Genomic DNA, 24525 nt, shown 5'->3' with positions numbered 1-24525 from the left:
AGAAACCAACAGTTATGTGAGTGGTCGGTAACGAGCTGAATAGTGCGCCTATGGTGCGAATGGGAATATCTATATGAGAGGGAAGTTAGAACCACGTATATTGCAGAACTATTTGCTCGCCTTCAAGAGTTCAGGCCCGAGGATGCGAATATAACTAAACACTTCCCACCTGACTGAGCATCTTAGCTAAGGATCTGGCTCTCCTAGCACCAACAACTATATCAAGTGGCGGTTTTTATGCATTATTGTGCTATTAAAAACGATCAGCGAATGAACTTCATAATACCAGCATAATCAGAGGCCCACGGTCTCGCAATTTAACAGCAAAATACCGCTGACCGGCGCAAGATATAGTATGTAGTGGACTATTATTAGTATTTAAGTTTAATCTAATTAGTTGTTCGCTTTACCCGAGCTATAATTAAAACCACTATGTTATATTCTTAATAGTACTTTCCGTCTCTGTTTTTTTCCTTAATACTAATCCTGTTTATGTTTTGTGCATACACCAGTATCCTTGCCTGCTATTTGTTTTCTTTGCCATCGCAACTAAACTGGTTCTGGGTCGAGTAGGGAAAGTCACGCAGACTGTTTATTTAACTATGTCCTCAGAGATTTTATCTCTATGAATTATCCCGCCTTTTCCCCCCTCTATCAGATACCGAGTAGTCGGTCCCGTGCCAATGGATAAGGTTTCCGAATTTTCTGTATGCCGAAATACGCCACACCTCTGGATCTTGGGCTTTATAAGTTATTGTCAAGAAGCTCCTCACATTTATTCCAGATTGAATCTTTATCTCCCTCCTGCTAATCTTCTAACAATCATACCACCGCTATATGCCCATTCCTCCGTGCAAATCCCATCGCTTAATAATACTGCCACACCCCGTCCCCGAACGTTTGTGCACCATTCTCCAGCAGAAACTGGACCATGCCCAGCCCTCCGTGTTCTGCCGCGCCTTCGAGCGCTGTCCGACCAGGAGTATCTGCCCTCGGAGCATCGATCTCCGCGCCTAGCTCCAATAGCTGCTTCGCGATAGGTAGATACCCCTTTATCGCGGCCAGCAGGAGTTCCGTCGCGCCTCGGCCATTGCCTTTTGTTGTAGCCTTAAGTTGCATAGGGTTGTCGCCGCATAGGGCGTGAAGCTTAAGTGAAAATTGGAATATCAGAATATTGGGGGCGTTGAGGTTGTGGCTTATTAGCTAAGCGGTCCTCTTACGGAGGAACATATGGATTCATTCTATAGCTAGCTAAGGTCTCCATCGGAAGACAGGATGTTTCCAGTCTAAATATTCAATCTCCTGTTTATCGAGGCCAGCCAGATCTTGTACAACGTTGCGGCCCTCCCTCTTCTTGTTATCCCGTCTCAGCCAAAGCAATGTCCCAAGAGATACTACCAATTGCATAAAAGCACAGGCAAGATTAAGTCCATTACCTATAGTATAATCCGGAGCATCCTTGACAAGGTAGGTCCAGCTCGAAACAAGACCTCCAATATTTCCAAACAACACCTGGTTTCGTTAGCTATATTGCTTGAGTATGCAAAAGTCTGGGACTAACAAACATTTGTAGCGATAGCACTCGTTCGACTTGTATCACTCGCAACATTCGCACTGACTTGGGCGCTAGATAAAGGCCCCGCGACGAAGGCGGTACTGGCGATTAAATAACACGCTACATACCGCACCGTCGTGGAATGCGAAGCCAGGAACAATATGTATCCAACTATTATCGTCGGGGTGGAAATAACAATAAAAATCTGCCGTCGATCTAGCTTCCAGCTCAAGGCTGGCACAAAAACATCAAATAAGGCCCCGACGATATACGGTGGGACACTGTAAAGCTGTCTTTGAATTGTTGATGCCTCTGGGTAGATAGTAGAAATAATAGTCGGCAGAAAGACACCAAGGCCTTGCACCGTGATATTGCTAAAGAGGAACACCACGGCAGTCGACAAAGTAATTGGATTCATCACTCCACGCCATAGTTTAGCGCGATCAATTGTATTAATAGCCTCAGTCTGCCCAGCATGTTCCAGCTTGAGGCGAAGCTTACAAAGATATTTTTCTTCCGAGGAGAGCCATATCGCCGTTTCAGGCCGATCCGTAAGAGTGGCATAGCTGAGCACGCTCAGGGCGATAGTGATAATACCCTCGATGCCAAAAATCATCCGCCATTGCGTCAAGCTACCAAAATGACCCAGGCGAAGGATACCACTGGCAAGGATTCCGCCAAAGGCTCCTGCTAGTGGGGACATTACAAGATAAAGGGAAAGCCGGAAGGCTAATTCGGCGCGTTTGTACCAACAGGAGAGGTAATAGGCAATTCCAGGCAGCATGCCGGCTTCAAACACTCCGAGAAGGAAGCGAAGAGCACACATTTGGGCTCGAGTCTTAACAAATGCTGTAGCGAAACTGCAGATACCGAAGAGCAGTGCTGTTGTTGGAATAAACCACCCGGGGCCAATACGCTTGCACAGAATCGTGGCGGGCATCTCAAGAAGGATATATGGGATATAGAAGCAAGACAGGATGAAGTTATAATCGTATCCTCGGAGTTCGAGAGAGTCGTCCATGCCGGCGATGCGAGCGTTGCCTAATCTATAGTTTAGTCTGGCGCTCTCGCATGGATGCCAGCGCGAAGAAGACGAACCAATATTTGCACGATCGATAAAGCAGAACAACCAGAGCATTGACACCGTCGGTACGATGAACAAATCTGTCTTTAGTCGTAAATTGCGCTCATTTCCCTTGTCGAGCCGCGGGAACTGACTCCTGATAAATCGTTAGAACTTTATGGTTTATTATTTTGTTTCTCCGTTGTTGATTACGCTTGGCCTTCAACAGCTGCATCATCACGTGCGGTGATGTGGCAGTCGAACATTTCTACTTTGCAAAATAATAAGTCCAGGAATTAAAAAGACAAATGAATGATGGAACAAGAGAAGATGAGTTAATAATATAGGGCTCGCTAAAGCTACTAAAAGGGAGGGTAAGATACGTGGCGGCAGGAAGAGAAGAAGGCGATGGAATACATTACGCAGGAGAATGACTAATTAAGGGCTTTAAATACTGCAATCGGACACCGAGGGAGACACCCCTTAAACCATTGAAACTAGTAATTATTGAATCATCGTTAGCTTTGCATTCCATCCAAAACAGCATGAAGTAAGACAGATTCGCCTCTGATAATTGCACAATACGGGCAATTCATGTATACAGAATTGTTAACCGCATAACTAGCAGATGAGTATATAGTATACAACTCCATCCTTCCCTAATAAATAAATGGCTAAAAAGTGTACACCAAAATGCCAGCAAACAGCTAGAAGCTTAGCAATTTTGAAGTTTCCCTAGAGAATAGGTTGTAAATATACGGAGTAGATAAGCAAGTTATCCCGCCGACCTATGCTATAGTACACAAAATGGTAGATCTACGACTCTGTAATTAAAAGACAGAGTTAGTCACTGATAAATTAGACATATTATAAGGCATAATATGTGACGGCCAAGCGACTTGATGAAATTGGTGCTATCTAACGAAATTTCAAGCAGTCAAAATTAGAGTTCCTGCGTTTTTGGGCCGATGGGCATAGCCAGGGGGCCAGGGGCTAATAGGCGCGTGGGTTTGGGCTGTGGGTGCGGTAACTAATTATAATGGGCTTGTTTTGGCGAGGTCTACTTCCGAAGCCCGCGTGTGCCGATATTAAATATACACTAAAAAAAGGAATACACTCTATCCTAAACAGACTAAAATCACGCAATCCGGGGGATTTGCTGTAGCATAGTGTTATCTCACCGGCTCTACCAAAAGCTTCCTATAATATGCTTTTACTAGTGTAGGTTGTGCGATGTTGTTGGTTAGAAGGCAAACTATCCGTAAATATCCGCCGTGGATATTTCGCAAGCCAAGATGTAACGCTATTTCTGTATTTAATTAGACCTATCCAGTCTTGTGGATCTTTTGTTCTTAGTTTTAAACGTGAGATATCCGTGGTCTTTAAACTACATACTAGGACGTAGATCCCAACCCACTGCGCCATCGGTAGCTGCGATCGCGGACGAGGCGGGTTGCTGCCGGGTTTCAGCTCACTCGATGTTTCGGTGTGGAGATAACACGGGATGGTGAGTCCCTGTTAGAATGTTAAATTATCTATGGGCCGAAACACCCCTTTACGGCAATACTGGAACCTTGAGGACTCTGGTGTATGGATCCTAGGACTCTTCGGATATCCAAAATCTCCAAGCCCAGCCGAACATTCTCCTAAATTGTTTGCTGGCGTTGGGTCGCGCTAAGCCCCAGCGGGGTGCAGTTCTAGAGCCGGACGATGAAGGCATTTCGGTGGAGGTTTTAGGTTCTTTAATGGAGTAATGCTGATGTATATGGTGTTGGGCCGCTCATCCAATAATGGTGTTCCCATTGACTAGAGTGCGAAGCGTGGAGAGGAAATTGGATCCACGGCCTCGGAGATATAAGGTAACGTAATCGGTAAGCGAGCGCCGCACCTCCCGTATATCTACGCGTCCCTTTTTAATCAAGTGATTTAACCACCACCATGCCACCAAAAAAGCTTCCGAAGACAAAAGCTTCTGAGGATCAAGAAGAAAGGATTACTCTAGCTATTTCTGCATTAGAAAAATCACAAATTCAGTCTGTACGACAAGCAGCACAGGTGTTTTAAATATCTGAAAGAACACTGCGACGACAGCTTTATGGAGCAACTCCACGGTCTAAAAAGCACGCCAACAGTCATAAATTAACATTAAATAAGGAGGAATCGCTCGCACAATGGATATTATTATTAGACCGACGTGGAGCTCCTCCCCGACCGTCTTATGTGCAAGAAATGGCCAATATTCTTCTTACAAAGCGTGGCACCACATCTATTTAAACTGTTGGTGATAAATAGGTATACAACTTTGTCAAACAGCGTGATAAGCTTAAATCAAGATATTTTCAACGATACAATCACCAGCGTGCTAAATGTGAGGATCCTAAGCTTATTAGGGAGTGGCTTGATCGTGTACAAATTATTATAATACAACATGGAATTGCACAAGAAAATATCTACAATTTTAATGAAACTGGCTTTGCAATGGGCCTGGTAGCTACTGCTAAAGTAGTTACTAGAGCTAATATACAGGGAAAGCCATTTCTAGCACAGCCAGGTAATTGAGAATGGGTTACCACTATTAAGTGTGTTAATTCTACTGGTTAGGCACTTCCTCCTATTATCTTCAAGGGAAAGGTCCATATGGAAAGTTGGTATAGGAGACTGCCAGATCGCTGGAGGATTGAAGTTAGTAAGAATGGATAGACAACAGATAAGATTAGACTACGCTGGCTTAAAAAGCAATTTATTCTAGCTACAACTGGCCGTACAACTGGACAATATCGCCTGCTGGTTCTTGATGGTATGGAAGCCATTTGACTCCTAATTTATAGGCTGCAGTAGAATAATATTATACAATTTGCATGCCCGCACACTCATCACATATCTTAACCGCTTGATGTTGGTTGCTTTGGACCACTGAAACGCGCGTATGGACATCTGGTTGAGAACAAGGCACGGCTTGGCTTTAACCATATTGATAAACTTGATTTTTCTTGAAGCCTATCCCAGAGCCCGTACAGAGGCTTTAAAGGAGGAGAATATTAAAAGTGGCTTTTCAGGAACTGGTTTGGTTCCATTTAACCTAGAAAGAGCTCTTAAGTGTAAGGGGCTAGAGCCCCTCAGCCTACTCGGGCCCTCAGCCCTCGTGTTTCCTTTCTCCTCGCCTGCCACATGATTAGTATATTGATTAGTACACTCTATCATGTGACTTCCCCCTTACTTCGCAATCGTCTCATCGCTGTTTCCTCTTCTCTTTCCTCTTCGACGATTCCTTTTGTATCCACCCTAGTTATTAGGTTATAGAGGTTTAGCCCTTGACATTAGGAATCGTCCTTGTCTGCCTGTCTGCCCGCTCGCCTGCCCGCTTGTCCGCCCGCTCGCCTGCCTGCCTGCTCGCCCGCCCGCTTGCCTGCCTGTCCGCCAGTCTATGGGAATATCTTTACGATGTCCGACCCGAATCCACTCCTCCTGCTTGTGCAGCAGCTCCAGCAAGAGCTCCAAAACCAGCGCCTTGATATTCAAAACCAGCGTAATGAAATACAGCAACTACGTGCGGACCTTGATGCTTCCCGAACAGATGTCCACCAGCTTCGTACGCAGCTTCTTTCCGTCCAGACACCCAGATCCCGCCTGCCAGATCCGCCTCGCTTTAACGGTAAACCATACACGCTTCGCACATGGCTCCCGTCAATTAAAGCAAAACTTCGATCAGACCAGCTCGTAGGAGCTGATGCTTTTGACTATGTATGGGATCGACTAGAACAGTCTCAGCAAGCTTCTGTCCTGCACCTCCGCCAATCTGCCGAAGAAAACCAGCTATGGGATCCTGAAGTTATTTTCTCTTTTTTTCAGCGTCTATGCCATAACCCACGGGAACAGCAGGAGGCTATTCAGCGCTTTACTTCTATACAACAGAGGGATGACGAATCGCTTATCGCCTACCTTGCTCGTTTTGAACGACTTTCATATGAAGCCAATGTAAACTCATGGCCAGATATATCACGTGTTACCACGCTACACCGGGGCTACGGCCTAATCTCCGTCGAATACTAGAAGACTCGAATAATTCTCTCTTTGATCTTCCCTATAATGAATATATTGAACTTGTCCAGAGTACCGATCGGCGTACCCGTCCTAGTCCAAAATCAGCCCCGAAACCAGCTTTGACCCCGAATACAGACCCAATGGATACTGATCCGGTCCGAGTCAACTCAGTTAAAATAAACCCCAATCCTGTTCATGTTGGCTCTGTGAGAGTAGCCCGAGCTGCTTCGCCTGTTTTATCTGATTCTTCTCATGAATCCACCACCTCTGACCGCCGCCGTTTCCGACTTGCGAATAATTTATGCCTTTACTGCGGTTCTAATGATCATTGGATCGCAGACTGCGATGCCCGCTCTACTTTGTCTGATACTTCCGAGAAACCTCCGAAAAAGCTTACAGCCCGCGCCAGCAACCCGCCTCGCTATTAGGCCTCCTTCGGAGGCCTTATATAGGAAGGGGGTAGTGTAAGGGGCTAGAGCCCCTCAGCCTACTCGGGCCCTCAGCCCTCGTGTTTCCTTTCTCCTCGCCTGCCACATGATTAGTATATTGATTAGTACACTCTATCATGTGACTTCCCCTTACTTCGCAATCGTCTCATCGCTGTTTCCTCTTCTCTTTCCTCTTCGACGATTCCTTTTGTATCCACCCTAGTTATTAGGTTATAGAGGTTTAGCCCTTGACATTAAGGAGCTTAATATTCAACTAAAAAGTCCTACACCTCCAGGCAGTCGTTTAACCAATTCAGCGCCTAAAACACTGTATAATTCTCGGCAATTAAAAAGCAGGCATCTGTAATAAAAAGACGGCTGAAAGCGCGTACACAAAGCCCCCATTCTTCTTTGGAAGCGCGATTGGACAAGCTTATTAAAGGGCATGAAATGGCTCTAAATAAAGCTATTCTTGCATGTCAAGAAGTGGGGGATCTGCGAGCTGCAAATAAAACGGACCGTTAAAAGAAAAAGGAATCTAAGCGACAAATACCTGGTGCAGAGGCCTTTTCTACAGAAGAGGCCCAGGAGTATGTACAGCAGCGGAATAAGATCCAAAAAGCCCAAGATACTATACCAGTAGTAGGCTGACCGTTGGGAGGGATTCGGGATCCCGAAAGGGTTCAAGTCCCGTCCCATATTCCCAATGGGAATTAAATTTTGATTCCCTTCCCATGCCACGCTATTTGGAAAAGGATTCCCATTATATGGGATTCGGGAAGGGATATTCCCATTCCCTCTTATCTTAAAAATCACGTCCCGTTTCCCGTCCCATTTCTTAACCTAAGATCCCGAATACCGTCCCACTTCCTAATATGGTATAGTCTAAAAATTTTTATAGCATAAAAATATAAAATATTACTATGTAAAGTAATATAAAGTAGTTGTTAGAGCATATTGCCAAGCACTGGCGCCCTGCCCCCGGTTTCGACCTCGCTTAGTCATCATTTATGTAAGCTAGCTTCTAGTAGTAGCGGCCACCCGGCCACCCTTTCAACAGAACAAGCAATCGCTTCCAACAGTAGTTAATTATCACGTGATTAAAATAAGGGAAATTCCCATGGGATTTTCCCAGGAATCGGGATATTCCCATTCCCTTCCCATCTATAAGCTGGTTCCCGTTTCCCGTCCCATTCCCGAATGGGATATTGCCTAAAAACCCTAATTCCCATAAATATCCTGAAATTGGTCCCGTTCCCGTCCCGGTCCCATTCGGAGGGAAATCCCAAAGGAAAATCCCCTCCCAACGGCCAGCCTAGTCCAGTAGGAGAGCCATCTACAGTTCAGCGACATGTACGAGCGCCACCACAGTGTTCTGGCTGTGGTATTCGGGGTCATAAAATTAATAAATGTCCTAATCAGCATAGTAATTAGGTTTTATATAGAAATGCAGATTTTTGGATGTTTTGTATGGCTTCCTTTTCACCGATCGGGGGAGGTGCGGCGCTCGCTTACCGATTACGTTACCAGATTTAACTAACTAGTTAGTTAACTAGTGCTGTGGACTACGTAATCGAACAAGTACGGAGTAGGGTTGGCAATCAATAACCTTAACAGCCCACATTCTTCGGCGATAACTGGGCCCCATGACGTCAGCATTTGCGAGCCATAAGTGCTTTCAAGCTTTATAGACAATTTTAGTCACCCATTCTTACGAACGGCATTATAAAGAATGCCAGAAGCACAGCCCCTACATACCTGAAATCACAAAGAGACCCAATCTGCTACCATAATATTCCCAACTACCATTCTGAATATACTATTCAAAGTCATTCTCCATCGTGCCTTCCCACGGTCAATACACCACTGAGAAAGTCTCGTACCCCTCTCACGGTGAGACTATAGCTGGAGTCCTCTTCCGCCCCACGAACGTTTCCGACCCACCGGGTATCGTGGTTACCGGACTATATTAATTCATCAAAGAACAAGCACCCTTCCAGTATGCGACCCGGCTAGCCGACGAGGGCTACACCGCGCTTATTTTCGACCCGCGTACTGTAGGAGAAAGCTCTGGTCAGCCCAGAAGATTGGAGAACCCTAAAATGAAGAACGAAGACATCGTCGCGGGACTCGATTATCTTGTTTCCCGGGAGACATCGATAAATCCAAACTCTTCCTGGTGGGAGTCTGCCAAGGTGGACCGGAATCAGTAGATGTCGCATCTTACGATGACCGAGTTGTCGGCGCGGCATCGGTCACTGGGTACTTCCGTGACCATGAGACAGATGTTTACATGATTTGCGCTGGGTGTGTCTCAGCAGAGCCTGGTCAAAATATTTCTACTATAAAGATGCCTACCACAGAACAGGGAGAAGCTCTATATCGGGCACGACTCGAGCGAGCAAGGAAGGCCAAGGAGCTCTACGAGCGTACTGGCGAAGTTGTATACCAGCCACTCGTGGACCCTAAGGCTGCAGATCCCAACAAAGGGTCGTCTGCTGGACTCCCAGGACTGGTAGTCTGGCAGTGGTATGGCCCCTGGACTCTGAGAAGAGAGTTTGAAAATCGCTATGCAATCATGAGTGATGTGGATCACTTTGATTAAGCCACTGTTCCGGGAGTGGCCCAGCTGAATAAGCCTGCGTTGATTATCCACGGCGATAACTGCATGAATGCGGCTTCTGCAAAAAGGCATTTTAAGTCGATTCCTACCGAGAAGAAGAAGCTTATCTGGAATAACGAAGTCTCGCACTTCCAGCATTATAATCAGCCAGATTGTGTGGATCGCAATGTTGGCGATATCGCTGCTTGCTTCTCTCAGATCGACTAATTTGGAAGTAGATCCAATCTTAATACAATGTATAGGTCCTGCTACAGTCACCCATGCAGTTTCCACTATGGGGCTTTACTTACGGGGTAGTCATCGTATGACTTCTATTAAGGTGGTGGTGGTAGTGAATTCATATCTGACCCTCGCTTTGGATACATATACTCTGTATAGAAGTGGCAGGCTACCACTTGGTACACTGATAGGTATGTACTGCGCTAGGCAGCATGGAGGCAGCTATTAGGACTGCATAATAGCTATTCCTGCCCTCGTTAGTTTAGAAAATCATCACACATGTGCCTCAGTTCAAAATTTCAACTGCTTTGGTGATATGGAGGATATCACTATCGCTATCTCCTTCTATAATTACAATGATGTAAAAATATTACTTAACGACAAATTTGGAACTTCGTCAAGGCCCGTGGCAGCTAATGTACCTGGTGTTCACTTCTATAGTCCTTTCGGTTATATATATAGAACCGCTAATGAAATAAAATAATATGTGTTTACTATTAATATATTTTGCAAGCAAATGGTGATGGTTAGTGTAAATTTACGTAAACTTATCAACATAATGTACCGATAAATTGGCCGTATATATTGATAATTTACGCTCTAGGTAATTTTCAAGTCACTGGTCCAGTGCCCTCCCACTCAGACATCTAATTTATCGCTAGATGGCTAATTAATTTTTGGGCGACGTTTCTCAGCCGTGGCGCAATGTCTGTTGCCAACCACTGCAATATAGGCGGAGTGATTGGTTGAAAGACCACTTTTCTTCATTCATCAAACACGTGAGAGAAAGAGTTACACTGTAATTCCAATACTATGTATATTTTGCCTGTGGCATAAGCATGCTAGCTAGTATTGGACCCCTAATATACGAAGGTCCAATGCTTCTAATCTAAACGAATATTCAAAACTAAACACATAAGAAATACAATAAAGTGAAGTACTACATATAAAGTCATTTTCAAATAACCGAGCAGGCGCTGATTGAAGACAAAAACCGAACTGGTTGTAGGTAGCAGTGTGGTGAGTTTTCGCTATGATAAAAAGGTTTACTGGGTAAGTAGAACCACGGACCAATAGTCTTAGAGTTAGGATCTCGGAGATTGTTGCCTCCGTAAATTTCAGTTTCGAATAAACTGGTCCCCCTTCTGGCCCCTGGTCAAAGTGCTTGGAGCACTCCCCAGGCCTCACACAAACTCCGCAAACATCGGGCCAGTAAATTTACGGGTTCCCTATTGGCTTTACTGCATGCGGATGGGCCTAGGAAATCTGTCTATTTTATGGCTTATAATTACTTTATTAACACACTTCTTCAGAGTTTGATTTCTTAGTCTCTTGTCCTCTATCTTATCGCTCTATCCATGCCACAATGGTCGGTGCCTCAGGGATCGATGCCTCTGAACTTCAGCCCAGCCCACGGTGTCTATTTCGGCAGCAGCTGGAGCTGCAATGGTTTGAAAATAAGAAACTTGTGAAGCGCCAGGAGGGGGAACGTCAGGGAGCCCATTTCCCCAGTTTAGACTGGACAACTTCCCTGCTTCGCTGACAATTTCTTGCGCAGGACTTTTTGAGCTTTTCTTGGACCTTCTTTATGTTGTCATTCTTGCGAACTTTGCCGAAGCACTAGCCAAGGAAATTTCAGGCGCATACCTCATTAAGTACATTGTACGATTGTGTCACTGTGTGTTGAGAGCAGTATAATGCTAAACCGCGGGCTGATTCGTATCAGATCTAGTAGGCTTGGTGTATACTATAAAATCATGGGGACTCGTGCTTAGTGAGCTGTCGAATCATTCAATTAGCACATTTTTGCGTCGTTAAGATCTGCAGCCCATACCCTCGAGATTCCAGCGTCCACAGTGTATCGTCGGGCCACTGGGAGGCCATCCAACATGCAAAAGTCAAAAAGGTCAACTTGCCCTGTTTGCTGAAGAGGAGAAGGTCCTCGTTAAATGGATTTTCCAGCTCCATCGCCTTGGAATTCCTGTTCAACCATCACGAGTCCGAGGAATGGCCGAACGCATCCAAAGAAGAACAGGGGTCGATGCCTCCGCGAGGAAAGAATTGGGTGACGAAATTTACAGATCGAGACGCAGAAATCGAAAGTGTAATGGGTGCAAGGCTATATAAAGAGCGATGGAACAGTGCTACTCGAGAATCTATGGAAGGATGGTTCAACCTGCTTAAAAAGGTGTAGGAATACTAGTCTTTGACAGCAACCCCTACGACATGGACGAAAAGGGATGTATTCTAGGAATATCAGAGAAGGCTCGGATCCAGATTCGTTCCAATTCTCGTGTAAGGTTCATAAAACAAGTCTCAGGTTGGCATTTTCGTGTCCAGCGTGGGTTACTGCACTCTTTGCCATTAACTCACTGTACTCTACACTTTGACAATTAATGCTTGCTGTAGAAAGTGGGTGCCGAGCTATAATGTTCTATGCATTCGGCTAAAAACAGAAACAGGAGGTTAGTCTAGTCTTGCCCTTCTGATATACTACTGGAAAACTTCAATTACCGTCAACCTTCATAGACTATGTTTTAAAAATTGCGAAACCCAGCATTCGCATCAAGATATAGGGAAAAACCCAACAGGCGTTGGGGAAAAAACCAATACCAGGATTTCAGCAAGCATTGAACATTAAATATAATTATCACTGTTTTGCAGAAGAGGAATCTATGTCCTATACATCGTGCTGCTGTGCTTTCACGGTCACGAAACCAGCAAAGCCGCCCTTAGTATTCCACGCAGGACACATAGCCATCTTTCACATTAACCCAGGCCCCGCGATCCAAGAACGACCACGTATTCTGTGCGTTCAACTGGGCATATACCTCCGGGTCATCCAGGACAACAACACAGCCGGTACGCTGACTAAACTTCGTGAGCTCCGCACTTGTCGCATAGATACCTCCGCTTTGAACAAGATCAGAGTTGCCATAAAGTGACTTGATAGAGTGTCGTTTGCGATCGAGAGGCACCTTGGCTTCAGCGTGCTTTCCAGACCAGTCGTTGGCGAGTTTGACAGTGGCTGTGTCCTCCCACGGCTTCAAGTTGTTCTCCCATGGCTGGAAGACAATCCTAGGGGGAGGGTATGGGATGGCGGAGGTGAGAACTGCGAAGACAAGCCCGAGAGTAGTTGCAAGCTTCATTGTAGCTTTGTGGAGAGGATCTTTTTTTTTTGTAGTTCGACTGGAGAGGTAAACTATGATTGTCCTATTCTGAAGGACAAGCGATTATTTAACTCTGGGAACTTCGCTACTGCTTTGGAGGATTCTGAGTCAATTGTATCATAAATGCAACATGCAAGCCTTAGTTCCACGGCGCATTCCTGCATCCGGCATTAACCGCAAGCTACGTAACCGATGACTTAAAGTTAATTGTTGACACCAAGTTCCTGTGTATAAATTAGAACGAACCTTGATCAACAGGTAACTAGGATAAGAACCAGATTTTCATCGCCTATAGACTGTGTTATGTGCTGTTGCTTGTTACCCCCACGCATGAAGGCTCTCTGCTGAGGCAGTGACAAGGCAGTCAGTTAGTTGGCCAATTCGTAGTTAGTACAAAATCGCTGTATTAGCGATTCCATGCTCTACTTGCATACCTATACATCAGGATCCTTCCAATGCAGCCATTGCGTAGGATCTTGTACATTAAGGTTTGTGATATTTTGGATGACGCAGATCTAGTATTTCCGCACGTTCCCGCCGCTGTGACGTTTCTACTTGTAGCTGTCATGGAAACCGCCGGTCCCGGAAATCGTGGTATTTCATTGCCAGTGCAAACGTTAAATTTCTAATACTCCATGATACGACTCTACTGGCCTGATCTACCGTCGAGGCACCGTGAGAGGCGTACGAAATGTATCATGAGCTTGTGGATAAGATGCACATTATATATCACATATACTTGATCCATATTTTAAGGCAATTCTGTTTGAAAAGGAGCTTGGAGAATTAATAGCGCCAAAGGTCATCCAAACAGTAAAGGAAACTTCGCTACACGCTTGCTAAACAACTGATTAGCTCCTTTTAAATAATATAAGTCTGGAAGGGTTGTTGTTAAAAAGGATTACTTGTTTATATAAGCCATTGAAGCCCGGTAAAAGCTTTTTAATGGTCATGATAATAGTTCAAATACTGCTTCTCCTCATCACGGAGCCTCGCAAGACCTGCGAAATATCCATTAAATAAAAGACTCGTGGAGCTTCTCTTGCAATATAATAGCTCTTTGTGCCATTGGATAGACAAACAGTAATATACATAGCGCACTAATAAATTAACTACAAAAGAATAATTGACAATAACAGAAGAGGAGGAAGGACAATAGAAGTGCAATTAAGCCAGAGACCCATATAGTTTGCCTGTGCCACTTTGTATCTCCACAATACAACATTTTACTGTATTAACTAGCGATTGCGCAGGATGACCGATACCAAGAAGCCATGACTGGAACAAAGCCACAGCAGCCGATTGTTACCCAGGCTGGCTTGGATTCTAGATACCAATCTACGGTCATACCTTAGGATACCCCTGTCCAGGGCAAGACAGCATCTAGCGGAGGGCAGCCGGAGCGGTCAAGGGTCAACACTGTCGCAAAGAGGCTCGCTTTTATACAGATGGAGCCTCAGGGAAATCCGGTGCAGGTGACCACAGAAAGCTTGCTGCAAGTGGTCGAGGAAAACCGTCCACTCCAAAAGGCCGCCGCCACAAAGGCCGCCAAAGCGAAGCATCCCTCTAAGAGGGAAACGACATTAAATTTTCAGCTGCGGTGGCTAAATATGAGCCATTAAATAAAATATAGAGTTGCACCGAGGAACCGCAAAGACCGCCGCCCAATCGGCAAGCCCAAAAAGTCTAATATATAGTATTACAATTTAAATAGTTGATTGTCGACATTTCTATAGGGGCTGAAATTAGAGGCCTCCAATACCCATGGTCCGCAAAATTGAAGAAAATTCTTTATCTAGATATCCCGTTCTAATAGCGTACTGTCGACCTACGCGTTTGTGTGTCCAGCTTCTGGCAAGACTGCTTCCAGTAGCGACACTTGACTTCTACACTCCCAGATCTGTTTCAGGCTCAACCCAGCAGCCCCCAGGATAGTCTTGAACTCCTCCGGAGTTCTCTCGATGCCATTGATGCATGCCATCATGGTTATGTCCCGACTATGGCTAAACCGCGTGTGGTAGCCGTAGTTAGCTGGCAAAGGAGCTGGCGCCGAGGTCAAATCCGGGTCGCCCGTAGTAGTGTTCATAACCTGTTCGCAGATCAACAAGCGGGAATCCGGGCCCATGCTCTCGCGGATGCGCGACAGGATATTGACGCAGTAGTCGTCGGACCAGTCATGACTAGAAGGAATTGAGTTAGCATGATGTCTTTTCCAGCATCCAGCATATTTTCTTTGGCACCTACAGGACATATCGGAGGTAGTACACATCTGCCCCCTCAACGGGGTTTTTGTCGAAGAAACTGTGCGCCACGAACTGCACTCGACCAGCTTCCAAAGCTGCTGGATTATCTTTTGGCCAGACCCGTTCCAAGCCCTGCTTGACCACGGGTGCGCGATCTTGGACGACGAAGTGGAGATCGGGATAGATCTTGCTTAGCTGGAGTGGGAAACCCCCAACACCACCGCCAACATCGACGACCAGAGCTTTGCCCAGCGAGGCCCATGGGAAATCTACACGATGGAATGATTAGATCATCAAGTTTTAACGGGAAACAGGAGGCCGTACCATAGACGTGGGCAGCGCCGAATACTCGCCCACCACCAACCATGGAGAGACCCATGATCTCCAGTTCGGGTCTTGCGACCAGGCCATCCTCTCCTGGGGTCTGGGGCTCTAGAACGAGGCTTGGAATTCCTGGGTAGTGACCCCCAGTCTCGATCAGCTTGTCCTGTGGCACTCGCTCCTCGACCCATTCCCATCGTGTTTTAGTCGTTCCGATGGCATCTTGCCAGGCGGTCTTAGCCACGTCATACGATGGGCCAGTTTCGGGGTGTAGGAGCGTTTTAGGTAGGCGATCTGATGCAGTAAAGCCTTCACTGCTGACTAGTTGGACATAAGCTCGTAAGGGCTCGTTGGAGACCAATGCGGCGGAGATGGTATTGTTCGCAAAGGTTTCCGGGCCAGTTTGACTGAAAATCCCGATCGAGCACAGGTATCGCAAGATGCGAGCTGAGGGTGTGGTCAGTTTCTTTTGGCCCACTTTTGTTTGAGGATTTGAGACGAGAGAGCTCACACAGCTTCCGTTTCTCAATGCTAGCCTCTTGGCTGATCTCAGTGACATGCAATCCACCCTGTTTATCGTGAGGAGCGAGGATATCGGGAATTCTTCGCTCTGCAGCGATATAAAGCGTACGAGACTCTTGGAATTGGGTTGCGACTTCGAGAATTCTGACGCTTGGCTCAGATACCAGCTCGGCTATTTTCCCCAGGGCAGCTGCAATAGTCCGTTGGGCATTGAAGAGCTCATGACTTGGGAGTGTCTGCGGCCCTGTCGAGCCTTCAAAAGACTTGGCAAAGCTGTTAGAGGCCTCTGCTTCTTTGGACCATTCGGTTACAACTGTATGAACGGTTTTGGAAATGATGTCGGCTGTTTGGAGGAGCTGGACAGCGTCGGTGAGGGTCTTCAGTTTACGTTCCATTTTGACTTTATCGAGGGGTTTCCTTGTCCTAGGGCAATACAGACATGAGAGATGGTTGTATCTGATACCACGATATAAAAAGCAGTATATATTATATCTGTGGTTGGCCTATAGCGATTCGGGATGATCTGAATGCGAGTCCGCGATGGTCTCGACCTTCCAACTTCCCCGAAAGGTCCGATGCCCGCGCTGGACTTTTTATGCCGACTGGCGTCATATTACACCGGCATAGCATTTTTCCCACAAAATTTACAAATGCCGATAGTGCACATCTGGCCGACATCAAACTGTGTACCTTTGGATCGGCGGGAAATGAGGTAGATGTACCATAATACGATCGCCCAGATCTATCTAGGGAACATGCTGGTGCCTAAGAAACGCCCCCAGAATATTATTAAATAGCAGAATATGGTGGGACTAAGGCCTACGCACCATCAGAAAAGCATAAAACTGCTCTTGACAGATCTAGTTTCATCACCTCAATCCAGGTAGAGGCTTACCAATAAATGCTCGTTGCTCAACAAAATAGAATTTAATGTCAACTATCATAGTTCAATCTATCCTCAGTACTCTTCATGGAGTAAGAGAATTATCCGCACTTAAGATAAATTCGTAAAACTGGGTGTGGTTTAGCAAACGCTTTTTGCAAGGCGTTATTACTTCTTGGTAGGTCAATGCTTTTCATAGACGGCGTGATCCTCTTTGCTCAATATCGTGATGGGCGATCTCCTTAAACTGGATCCACTGCATACCACCGCTTCTCGCCTCTTCGGACTTCGAAAGCGACTCTTCCATCTTCGGCCAGCTTAACCAAGACTTCACCAGTGAATGGCTCCAGTGCCATTGTGCGCACCTGCTCGTCCAGGTCATACCCATACATTGCGGTCACCAATTGCTGGACTGTCACGCTCCCCTTGCCTCGGCCCTGATTACTTTGCTCTTGCTTCTTGATCCGTGCCAAAGTTTGCATCACTCGCGCCTCTCGTCTTGCCTTTTGATCTAGCTCCCCGGCAATTTTGGCCGGAAGATTATGGATGACCTCGCCGTGAGCAGGATAACCTACCTCGCGCTGATGCGCACCCATTCCTCGAAGTGAGGCCATCCAGGTGCCGAGGAGCTCTACCGCACTCGTCCCATGCCCGAGAACATTATCACCGGTAAACATAGCATTCTCTTCTTCGAGGATGAAGCACATGTGGTCATGGGAATGGCCCGGGGTGTGAACCGCGCGGACGGTGGCGCCTTCAACATGAAAAACCTGGCCATCCACAATGGGCTTCTGGTCTCGGTCGGGGCTGTGTTTGTGAATAGACTGCGACAGATGCGGGTAGAGGTGAATCAAATCTGGGACACCTCCGGTGTGATCACCGTGCCAATGTGTGAGAAGCACGTGGGAGAGCGTGATGGATAAGTCCTTGAGTGTAGAGGCGATGAGGTCGGCCCATTCAGGAATGCCTTGGCCGGTATCGATGATCAATCTTTCTCGACCTGTTCCAACAATATACGTGTTCGTTCCCTGCAGGGTGAACTGCAGATGATGGTTAGGTGTCAGCCTATCAACCAGACTAAGAGGACTAAGCATTTTACCTTGCCAGCATTTTGGCCTAGCACCCGGATGACCCGGGGGCTGATTTGCTCGACATCTTCTAGTTTTGGGAGGGTATCTTGTTGAGTGTCAAGGTATTCATCAAAGGCACAAATGTTGAGTGCTTTGTTGATCTGACGATAGCCTCCGCGCTTCATGGTTGTCAGACTCCAGCTGGAGTAGTGGTAAGAAGAGATCAGAGGAACGCGTCCTAAGACGGGTTATTTCTCGGGCCAGTCTGCCTTATCAACCGCGACGATAGTTATCTAGGGCCAGCTTATACCGCTCGGGGTATTTTTTTTATTCGCCTTCGTTAAATGATCTGTATATGCCGAGGGTGTCTTGGCCCGAACGCATGATGATTCGAAAGATGATTCAACGGCTCCACTGACTTACTGTCGGTACAAGTGAGATTGATTTGTATAATTAGCTACCTCTTTATCTATCACTTGACCTCGAGGACTCGAGGTGTGCCTGGTGATTTCAACCATCTAGTCCTATGCAACTCGAACCACTTCAAGCATGAACCTCACTCCTTCTAGCAGTTCCAAAGAGGACTTCCGAAGAATGAAGCTTGTATACTTCAGCAACGAGTTTCCTCCTGACGGGCTTCCCAGCCTCGTCCGCCAGCTAAATCTCTCCAGCAAGGACCGACGGTACCATATTCTAGCTCGATTTCTCGAAGATGCTACACTGGCGATTCGAGACGAAGTTCGCCAATTGCCACCCGCACTGAAAATCTTAGTTCCCCCTTTTGAGTCTATTTTAACCTTTGTTGAATATCCTGATCTTCGTACCGGCCCTCTGGGCGCGTCGATAGACGGGGTCCTACTCTGTGCCGTCGAACTGGGGGCATTCATCGGGTATGTCTTGTTCCTTTTCATTTCTCGCCGGAGAGAGGCTCGCTGAATAATGACCAATCCTTACTTTTACCGCCAGCTACTATGAGAAATCCCCCGAGAAATATGACTTTGATTCATCTCATGCATATCTTACGGGTCTGGGCATTGGTCTTCTGGCTACCACAGCCGTGTCCTTGTCTTCGACGATAGCCGACATTCCTATTGCTGGCGCGGAGGTCGTTCGCCTAGCCTTTCGTCTCGGTGTTCTCGTCGATGATGTCTCGCAGAATCTGCAACCCCGTGAGTTGGCAGCTCATGGACCACCTGACAGCTGGGCCTATGTTATGCCAAATGTAGCCCCTGATGATGTCCAGCAGGAGCTAAATGCTATCCATGTTAGAGAGGTTCGATGATATCTACGTTGGGGCTATAAAAATAAGCAAACCGAGGGAACATTTGAGCTGATCGACTTTACAGAAAACGCCCGAAGCCTGCAAAGTATTCGTCAGCGCCTTCAGTCAAACCTCAATCACCGTGAGCGGGCCACCCGCAAGGCTTAAGCGCCTCTTTCGCACGGCTGACTTTTTTCGGGATCGCAAGTTTGTTGCGCTGCCTGTTTTTGGTGGACTGTGCCACGCGAAGCACATTTACAACGAGACACACGTGCAATCTGTGGTACGAACCAAGACCATCGAGGGCTTAAGTGCCAGACTGGCCCCGAGAATACCAATCTTCTCGACTAGCAGCGGGATTGCATTCCCCGCAAATACTGCCGAGGAACTCTTCGAGCAAGTTATTGCCGAAATCCTCACTCAAGCCATTCAGTGGGATAATGTGGTCAGCGGTGTCAAGCAGCAGGCCAACCTACTTACCAACCCCGAATGCCAAGTTCTCGCCATTCGAACATCACTTCCAGTCCAGGATCTCATTTCCGCTTTGGAATCCGAGACCCAAGAGTTCAGGGCTACAACGGATGACCTCTTATCGTGGATTGCACAACCTCACGGTGAAGATACCCCGAGGGGAACAGCTCAGTCCAAGATTGCTATCGTGGGAATGTCGTGTCGACTGCCTGGGGAAGCCAGAGATACCGAAAAGTTCTGGGAACTCCTGGAAAAAGGCCTGGACGTTCACCGGAAGATCCCACCGGATCGTTTCGACGTCGAATCTCATTATGACCCTGCGGGAAAACGGACGAACACAAGCCATACTCCGTATGGCTGCTTCATCGAGGAGCCGGGTCTCTTCGATGCCCCGTTTTTCAACATGTCTCCTCGCGAAGCACAACAAACCGATCCCATGCAAAGACTAGCGTTGGTGACAGCATATGAAGCGCTGGAACGAGCCGGATATGTTCCCGATCGCACACCGGCGACAAACAAACACCGCATTGGTACGTTCTATGGCCAGGCCAGTGATGACTACCGCGAGGTGAATACGGCGCAAGACGTTAGCACGTACTTCATCACCGGCGGATGTCGCGCATTCGGTCCCGGACGGATCAACTATTTCTTCAAGTTTTGGGGACCCAGTTACAGCATCGACACGGCCTGTTCATCCAGTCTGGCGACTATCGAGGTATGTGAACATAAGAGTCTGATCTTTCGCTCCGTTGTACTCAGGTGGCGACTCAAGGCTAACACAATATATTAGGCCGCCTGCACATCGCTTTGGAACGGTGCCACTGACACAGCGGTGGTGGGAGGAGTGAACGTCCTGACCAATTCGGATGCTTTCGCTGGCCTAAGCCATGGCCACTTCTTGTCCAAAACACCGAATGCTTGCAAAACCTGGGATAGCGAGGCTGATGGGTACTGCCGTGCAGATGGCGTGGTGTCTTTCGTGATGAAACGACTGGAAGATGCCGAGGCCGATAACGATAACATCCTGGGTGTTATCCTCGGCGCCGCGACAAATCATTCGGCAGAGGCCATCTCTATCACCCACCCTCACGCTGGCGCACAGAGCTACCTGCTCCGGGAGGTCCTCCGCGGTGCGGGTGTTGATCCATTTGATGTCAGCTACGTGGAATTGCACGGCACCGGCACTCAGGCCGGAGACTTCGAAGAGGTGAAATCCGTGACCGACGTGTTTGCCCCAGCCACAAGACGCAGGAGCAAGAGGAATCCCCTGCATATTGGAGCAGTCAAGGCGAATGTGGGTCATGGGGAGGCGGTGGCTGGAGCGACAGCCCTGCTGAAAGTCCTGCTTATGCTTCAAAAGGGCGCAATCCCTCGTCATGTCGGGATCAAGAAGGGCATCAATCCCCTGCTCCCCAAGGACCTGGACAAGCGCAATGTACACATCCCCTTCGAGCAGCAGCCGTGGGCTCGCACAGAAGGCAAGCGACGTATTGCCGTGGTCAACAACTTCAGTGCAGCTGGTGGAAATACATCTCTTGCGATCGAAGAGGCCCCGCTGCGAGAAATTACTGGGGTCGATCCACGTCCCTCGCACATAGTATCGATATCCGCGAAAAGCAAAGTATCCTTGAAGGGAAATCTCGAACGTTTTATCTCATACTTGAATGCTAATCCGGATGTGTCGCTATCCGACCTCTCATATACGACCATGGCCCGGCGTCATCATCATAACCATAGACTGACTGTAGCCGTATCGGACCTCGAACAGCTGAAAAAGCAATCCGCCGCTTGGTTGAACTCTGTCGATTCTCACAAACCTATCTCATCGACGGGACCTCCTCCAGTGGCGTTTGCTTTCACCGGCCAGGGAGCGTCGTACAAATCCATGGACATCGAGCTATTCCGCGACGTGCCCTACTTCCGTTCGCAGATCCTGGAACTGAATTCCCTGGCACTAGGACAGGGGTTCCCGTCTTTTGTGCCAGCCCTCGATGGGAGCCATCCAAAAGACTATGCCCACTCTCCAGTCGTCACGCAGCTCGCTCTGGTCGGGACCGAGATCGCCCTGGCTAGGTACTGGACCTCATTGGGAGTGAAGCCCGAGGTAGTGGTTGGCCACAGTCTCGGAGAATTCGCAGCACTGCATATTGCCGGTGTACTGTCCGCAAGCAATGCCCTGTTCCTTGCAGGCAGACGTGCCCAGCTGCTCGAGCAGAAATGCAAGATCGGCAGCCACAAGATGTTAGCAGTGCGGGCATCCATCGAGCAAATTGCACAGGCCGCCGGCGACCGGCCATACGAGGTCGCCTGCAGTAACGGTCCAAAGGAAACTGTTCTGAGCGGGACCGGCGCCGAGATACATGCGGTTACAGAGGCTTTGGAAGTGGAGGGTTACAAATGTACGAGTCTAGACGTTGCATTTGCGTTCCATTCCGCGCAGATGGACCCTATTTTGGAAGAATACGAGGATATTATTTACAAGGGAGTTATTTTCCACGCCCCCAATTTGCCAGTTATTTCCCCTCTGCTCCGCAAAGTTATCTTTGATGACAAGACGGTGAATGCGAGCTACCTGCGCCGAGCAACCCGCGAGACGGTTAACTTCAGCGCCGCTCTTGAGAGCGCGCAGAAAATCTCCACTGTCGATGACACCACCGTCTGGGTAGAGATTGGGCCGCACCCAGTGTGCATAAGCTTCGTCAAGTCTACCCTGCCGACTACGGGTGCCTTGGTTCCATCGCTCCGTCGAGGCGAGGACGCGTGGACTACGTTGACACGCAGTCTGGGGACTGTTCATGGCGCCGGGGTCGACATTGACTGGAATGAGTTCCATCGCCCATTTGAGCGCGCGCTGTGCCTCTTGGATCTCCCCACATATAGCTGGAATAACAAGAACTATTGGATTCAGTACATTGGCGACTGGGCGCTCACCAAGGGCAATCTCGGGTACGAAGCAGAGAGGAAGAGCGCGGTTGTGCCAGGTGCGGGGGCGTCCGGACCACGTACTTCGACAGTCCAGAATATCGTCGAGGAAAACTTTGAAGGGTCAGCTGGGAGAGCAGTCATGCATTCGGATTTAATGCAGGCAGAGTTCCTTGCCGCGGCTCATGGACATAAGATGAACGGATGCGGCGTGGTCACGTCGGTGAGTTATGTCTAGTCTTGATCCAGGATCTCTATTCTAATATCTTTTTTACTAGTCTATACACGCAGATATCGGATTCACTCTCGGTGAATATGTATACAAGAAATTGAAGCCAACTTCTCAAATACCGGCTATGAATATTATCAATCTGGAAGTTCTGAAAGGATTGGTTGCACACAAGAACACCGAAAAGCCTCAGATTCTACAAGTCGCTGCTTCCACAGCCGATATCAACTCCGGTATCCTCGAGCTTGAGTGGCGCAATGTCCTCGCCGACGGCACAGTAGAAGATCCCTTTGCCAGTGCGAAAGTCATCTACGGCGATGCAGCCGAATCGCTATCATCATGGCGACCAGCACTTCATCTCATCCAAGGCCGCATTCAAGCCCTGGAGCGTCTCGCCGAAGAAGGAATCGCAAATCGGTTCTCCCATCGCATGGCTTACAATCTTTTCGCAAGCAGCCTGGTCAACTATGCAGACAAATACCGCGGAATGCAGTCTGTCGTACTGCATGAATTGGAAGCTTTCGCGGACATCAAGTTGACTACCGAGAAGGGGGGCATCTGGACAGTACCTCCATACTTCATCGACAGCGTGGCGCACTTGGCCGGTTTCATCATGAATGTTTCCGATGCTGTCGACAATCAGGCCAACTTTTACGTGACACCCGGGTGGCAATCAATGCGCTTTGCACGACCCCTCGTGGCTGGGGCCGCATACCGTTCCTATGTCAAGATGATTCCTACCGTCGAAGACCCAGGTATTTTCCTGGGAGATGTCTACGTGCTTCAGGAGAACGAGATCATTGGCATGGTCGGGGGTATCAAGTTCCGTCGCTATCCCCGTCTACTCCTCAGCCGATTTTTCTCGGCCGCCGACGATAGCCGGCACAAGCAGGGACACGCTTCCACCGCAGCGGTGCCGATTGTCAACATGACCCCGGAGATCTCTGTATCCACCCCTGCTCCAACACCTGCTGCTGCACCTGCACCAGCAGCTACACCGCCCGCTATCCAGAAACAACCTGGTGGCAGTGAAGGCGCTCTAGACGAGACCAGCATTGCGGCTAAAGCCCTTGCGCTGGTGGCAAGCGAAGCTGGGATGGAGAGGGAGGATCTCCACGACGACTCCAACTTTGGTAATCTGGGCGTGGATAGCTTGATGAGTTTAGTCATTGCTGAGAAATTTCGTGAAGAGCTTGGAGTCACGGTTACGGGCAGTTTGTTCTTGGAGTATCCAACTGTAGGCGATTTGAAGAGTTGGCTGCTGGAGTACTATAGCTAATTTCGCAAGTCTGTTTTTTTTTTTTTTTGGATATTATGATATTACTGTGGATATAGATGTGGATAGCCGATAGAACAATGGCATTCGTATTCAGCTTGCAACATGAGTTTTGTCTCTTTACATGGATGCTGACATGTAGTCCTGATTCGTCCAAATCAAATTCGTCTATATGCTTGCATAATCATTGCGCACGAAGTAGGGTGGAGCAGAGGAATAATATGCTGA

The 24525-nt window shown here is 47.8% G+C and overlaps 8 protein-coding genes across 8 annotated transcripts; 4 read left to right on the top strand and 4 right to left on the bottom strand.

The window, feature by feature from the left end:
• Positions 1–867: 867 nt before the first annotated feature.
• ATNIH1004_008030 (uncharacterized protein) lies at positions 868–2693 on the bottom strand (the record flags this gene model as incomplete). Its single annotated transcript, XM_033572643.1, has 4 exons — positions 868–1146; positions 1273–1512; positions 1566–2596; positions 2654–2693. The coding sequence occupies 4 exons, from the start codon at positions 2691–2693 to the stop codon at positions 868–870; spliced, it is 1590 nt and encodes a 529-aa protein (XP_033425958.1).
• Positions 2694–6059: 3366 nt separating this feature from the next.
• Positions 6060–7087, top strand: ATNIH1004_008029 (uncharacterized protein; the record flags this gene model as incomplete). Its single annotated transcript, XM_033572642.1, has 2 exons — positions 6060–6593; positions 6728–7087. The coding sequence occupies 2 exons, from the start codon at positions 6060–6062 to the stop codon at positions 7085–7087; spliced, it is 894 nt and encodes a 297-aa protein (XP_033425957.1).
• Positions 7088–9437: 2350 nt separating this feature from the next.
• ATNIH1004_008028 (uncharacterized protein) lies at positions 9438–9917 on the top strand (the record flags this gene model as incomplete). Its single annotated transcript, XM_033572641.1, has 2 exons — positions 9438–9674; positions 9726–9917. The coding sequence occupies 2 exons, from the start codon at positions 9438–9440 to the stop codon at positions 9915–9917; spliced, it is 429 nt and encodes a 142-aa protein (XP_033425956.1).
• Positions 9918–11295: 1378 nt separating this feature from the next.
• On the top strand, positions 11296–12123 carry ATNIH1004_008027 (uncharacterized protein; the record flags this gene model as incomplete). Its single annotated transcript, XM_033572640.1, has 4 exons — positions 11296–11419; positions 11488–11584; positions 11656–11703; positions 11757–12123. 4 exons carry the CDS (start codon positions 11296–11298, stop codon positions 12121–12123), a joined length of 636 nt encoding a protein of 211 aa, XP_033425955.1.
• A 538-nt stretch (positions 12124–12661) lies between these two features.
• On the bottom strand, positions 12662–13078 carry ATNIH1004_008026 (uncharacterized protein; the record flags this gene model as incomplete). Its single annotated transcript, XM_033572639.1, has 1 exon — positions 12662–13078. One exon carries the CDS (start codon positions 13076–13078, stop codon positions 12662–12664), a length of 417 nt encoding a protein of 138 aa, XP_033425954.1.
• A 1849-nt stretch (positions 13079–14927) lies between these two features.
• On the bottom strand, positions 14928–16580 carry tpcA (O-methyltransferase tpcA; the record flags this gene model as incomplete). Its single annotated transcript, XM_033572638.1, has 4 exons — positions 14928–15279; positions 15344–15611; positions 15667–16110; positions 16175–16580. 4 exons carry the CDS (start codon positions 16578–16580, stop codon positions 14928–14930), a joined length of 1470 nt encoding a protein of 489 aa, XP_033425953.1.
• Positions 16581–17310: 730 nt separating this feature from the next.
• Positions 17311–18323, bottom strand: tpcB (metallo-beta-lactamase type thioesterase tpcB; the record flags this gene model as incomplete). The annotated part of the gene is made up of 2 exons (XM_033572637.1): positions 17311–18108; positions 18168–18323. 2 exons carry the CDS (start codon positions 18321–18323, stop codon positions 17311–17313), a joined length of 954 nt encoding a protein of 317 aa, XP_033425952.1.
• Positions 18324–18687: 364 nt separating this feature from the next.
• Positions 18688–24300, top strand: tpcC (non-reducing polyketide synthase tpcC; the record flags this gene model as incomplete). Its single annotated transcript, XM_033572636.1, has 5 exons — positions 18688–19028; positions 19105–19411; positions 19485–20585; positions 20661–23015; positions 23071–24300. 5 exons carry the CDS (start codon positions 18688–18690, stop codon positions 24298–24300), a joined length of 5334 nt encoding a protein of 1777 aa, XP_033425951.1.
• Positions 24301–24525: the final 225 nt, after the last annotated feature.

Source organism: Aspergillus tanneri (genome assembly GCF_003426965.1).
Source record: "Aspergillus tanneri strain NIH1004 chromosome Unknown AapTan_7_pilon_pilon_pilon, whole genome shotgun sequence".
In the NCBI taxonomy this organism is placed as follows: Eukaryota; Fungi; Ascomycota; class Eurotiomycetes; order Eurotiales; family Aspergillaceae; genus Aspergillus; species Aspergillus tanneri.
This window is presented reverse-complemented; position numbering and strand designations above follow the sequence as displayed.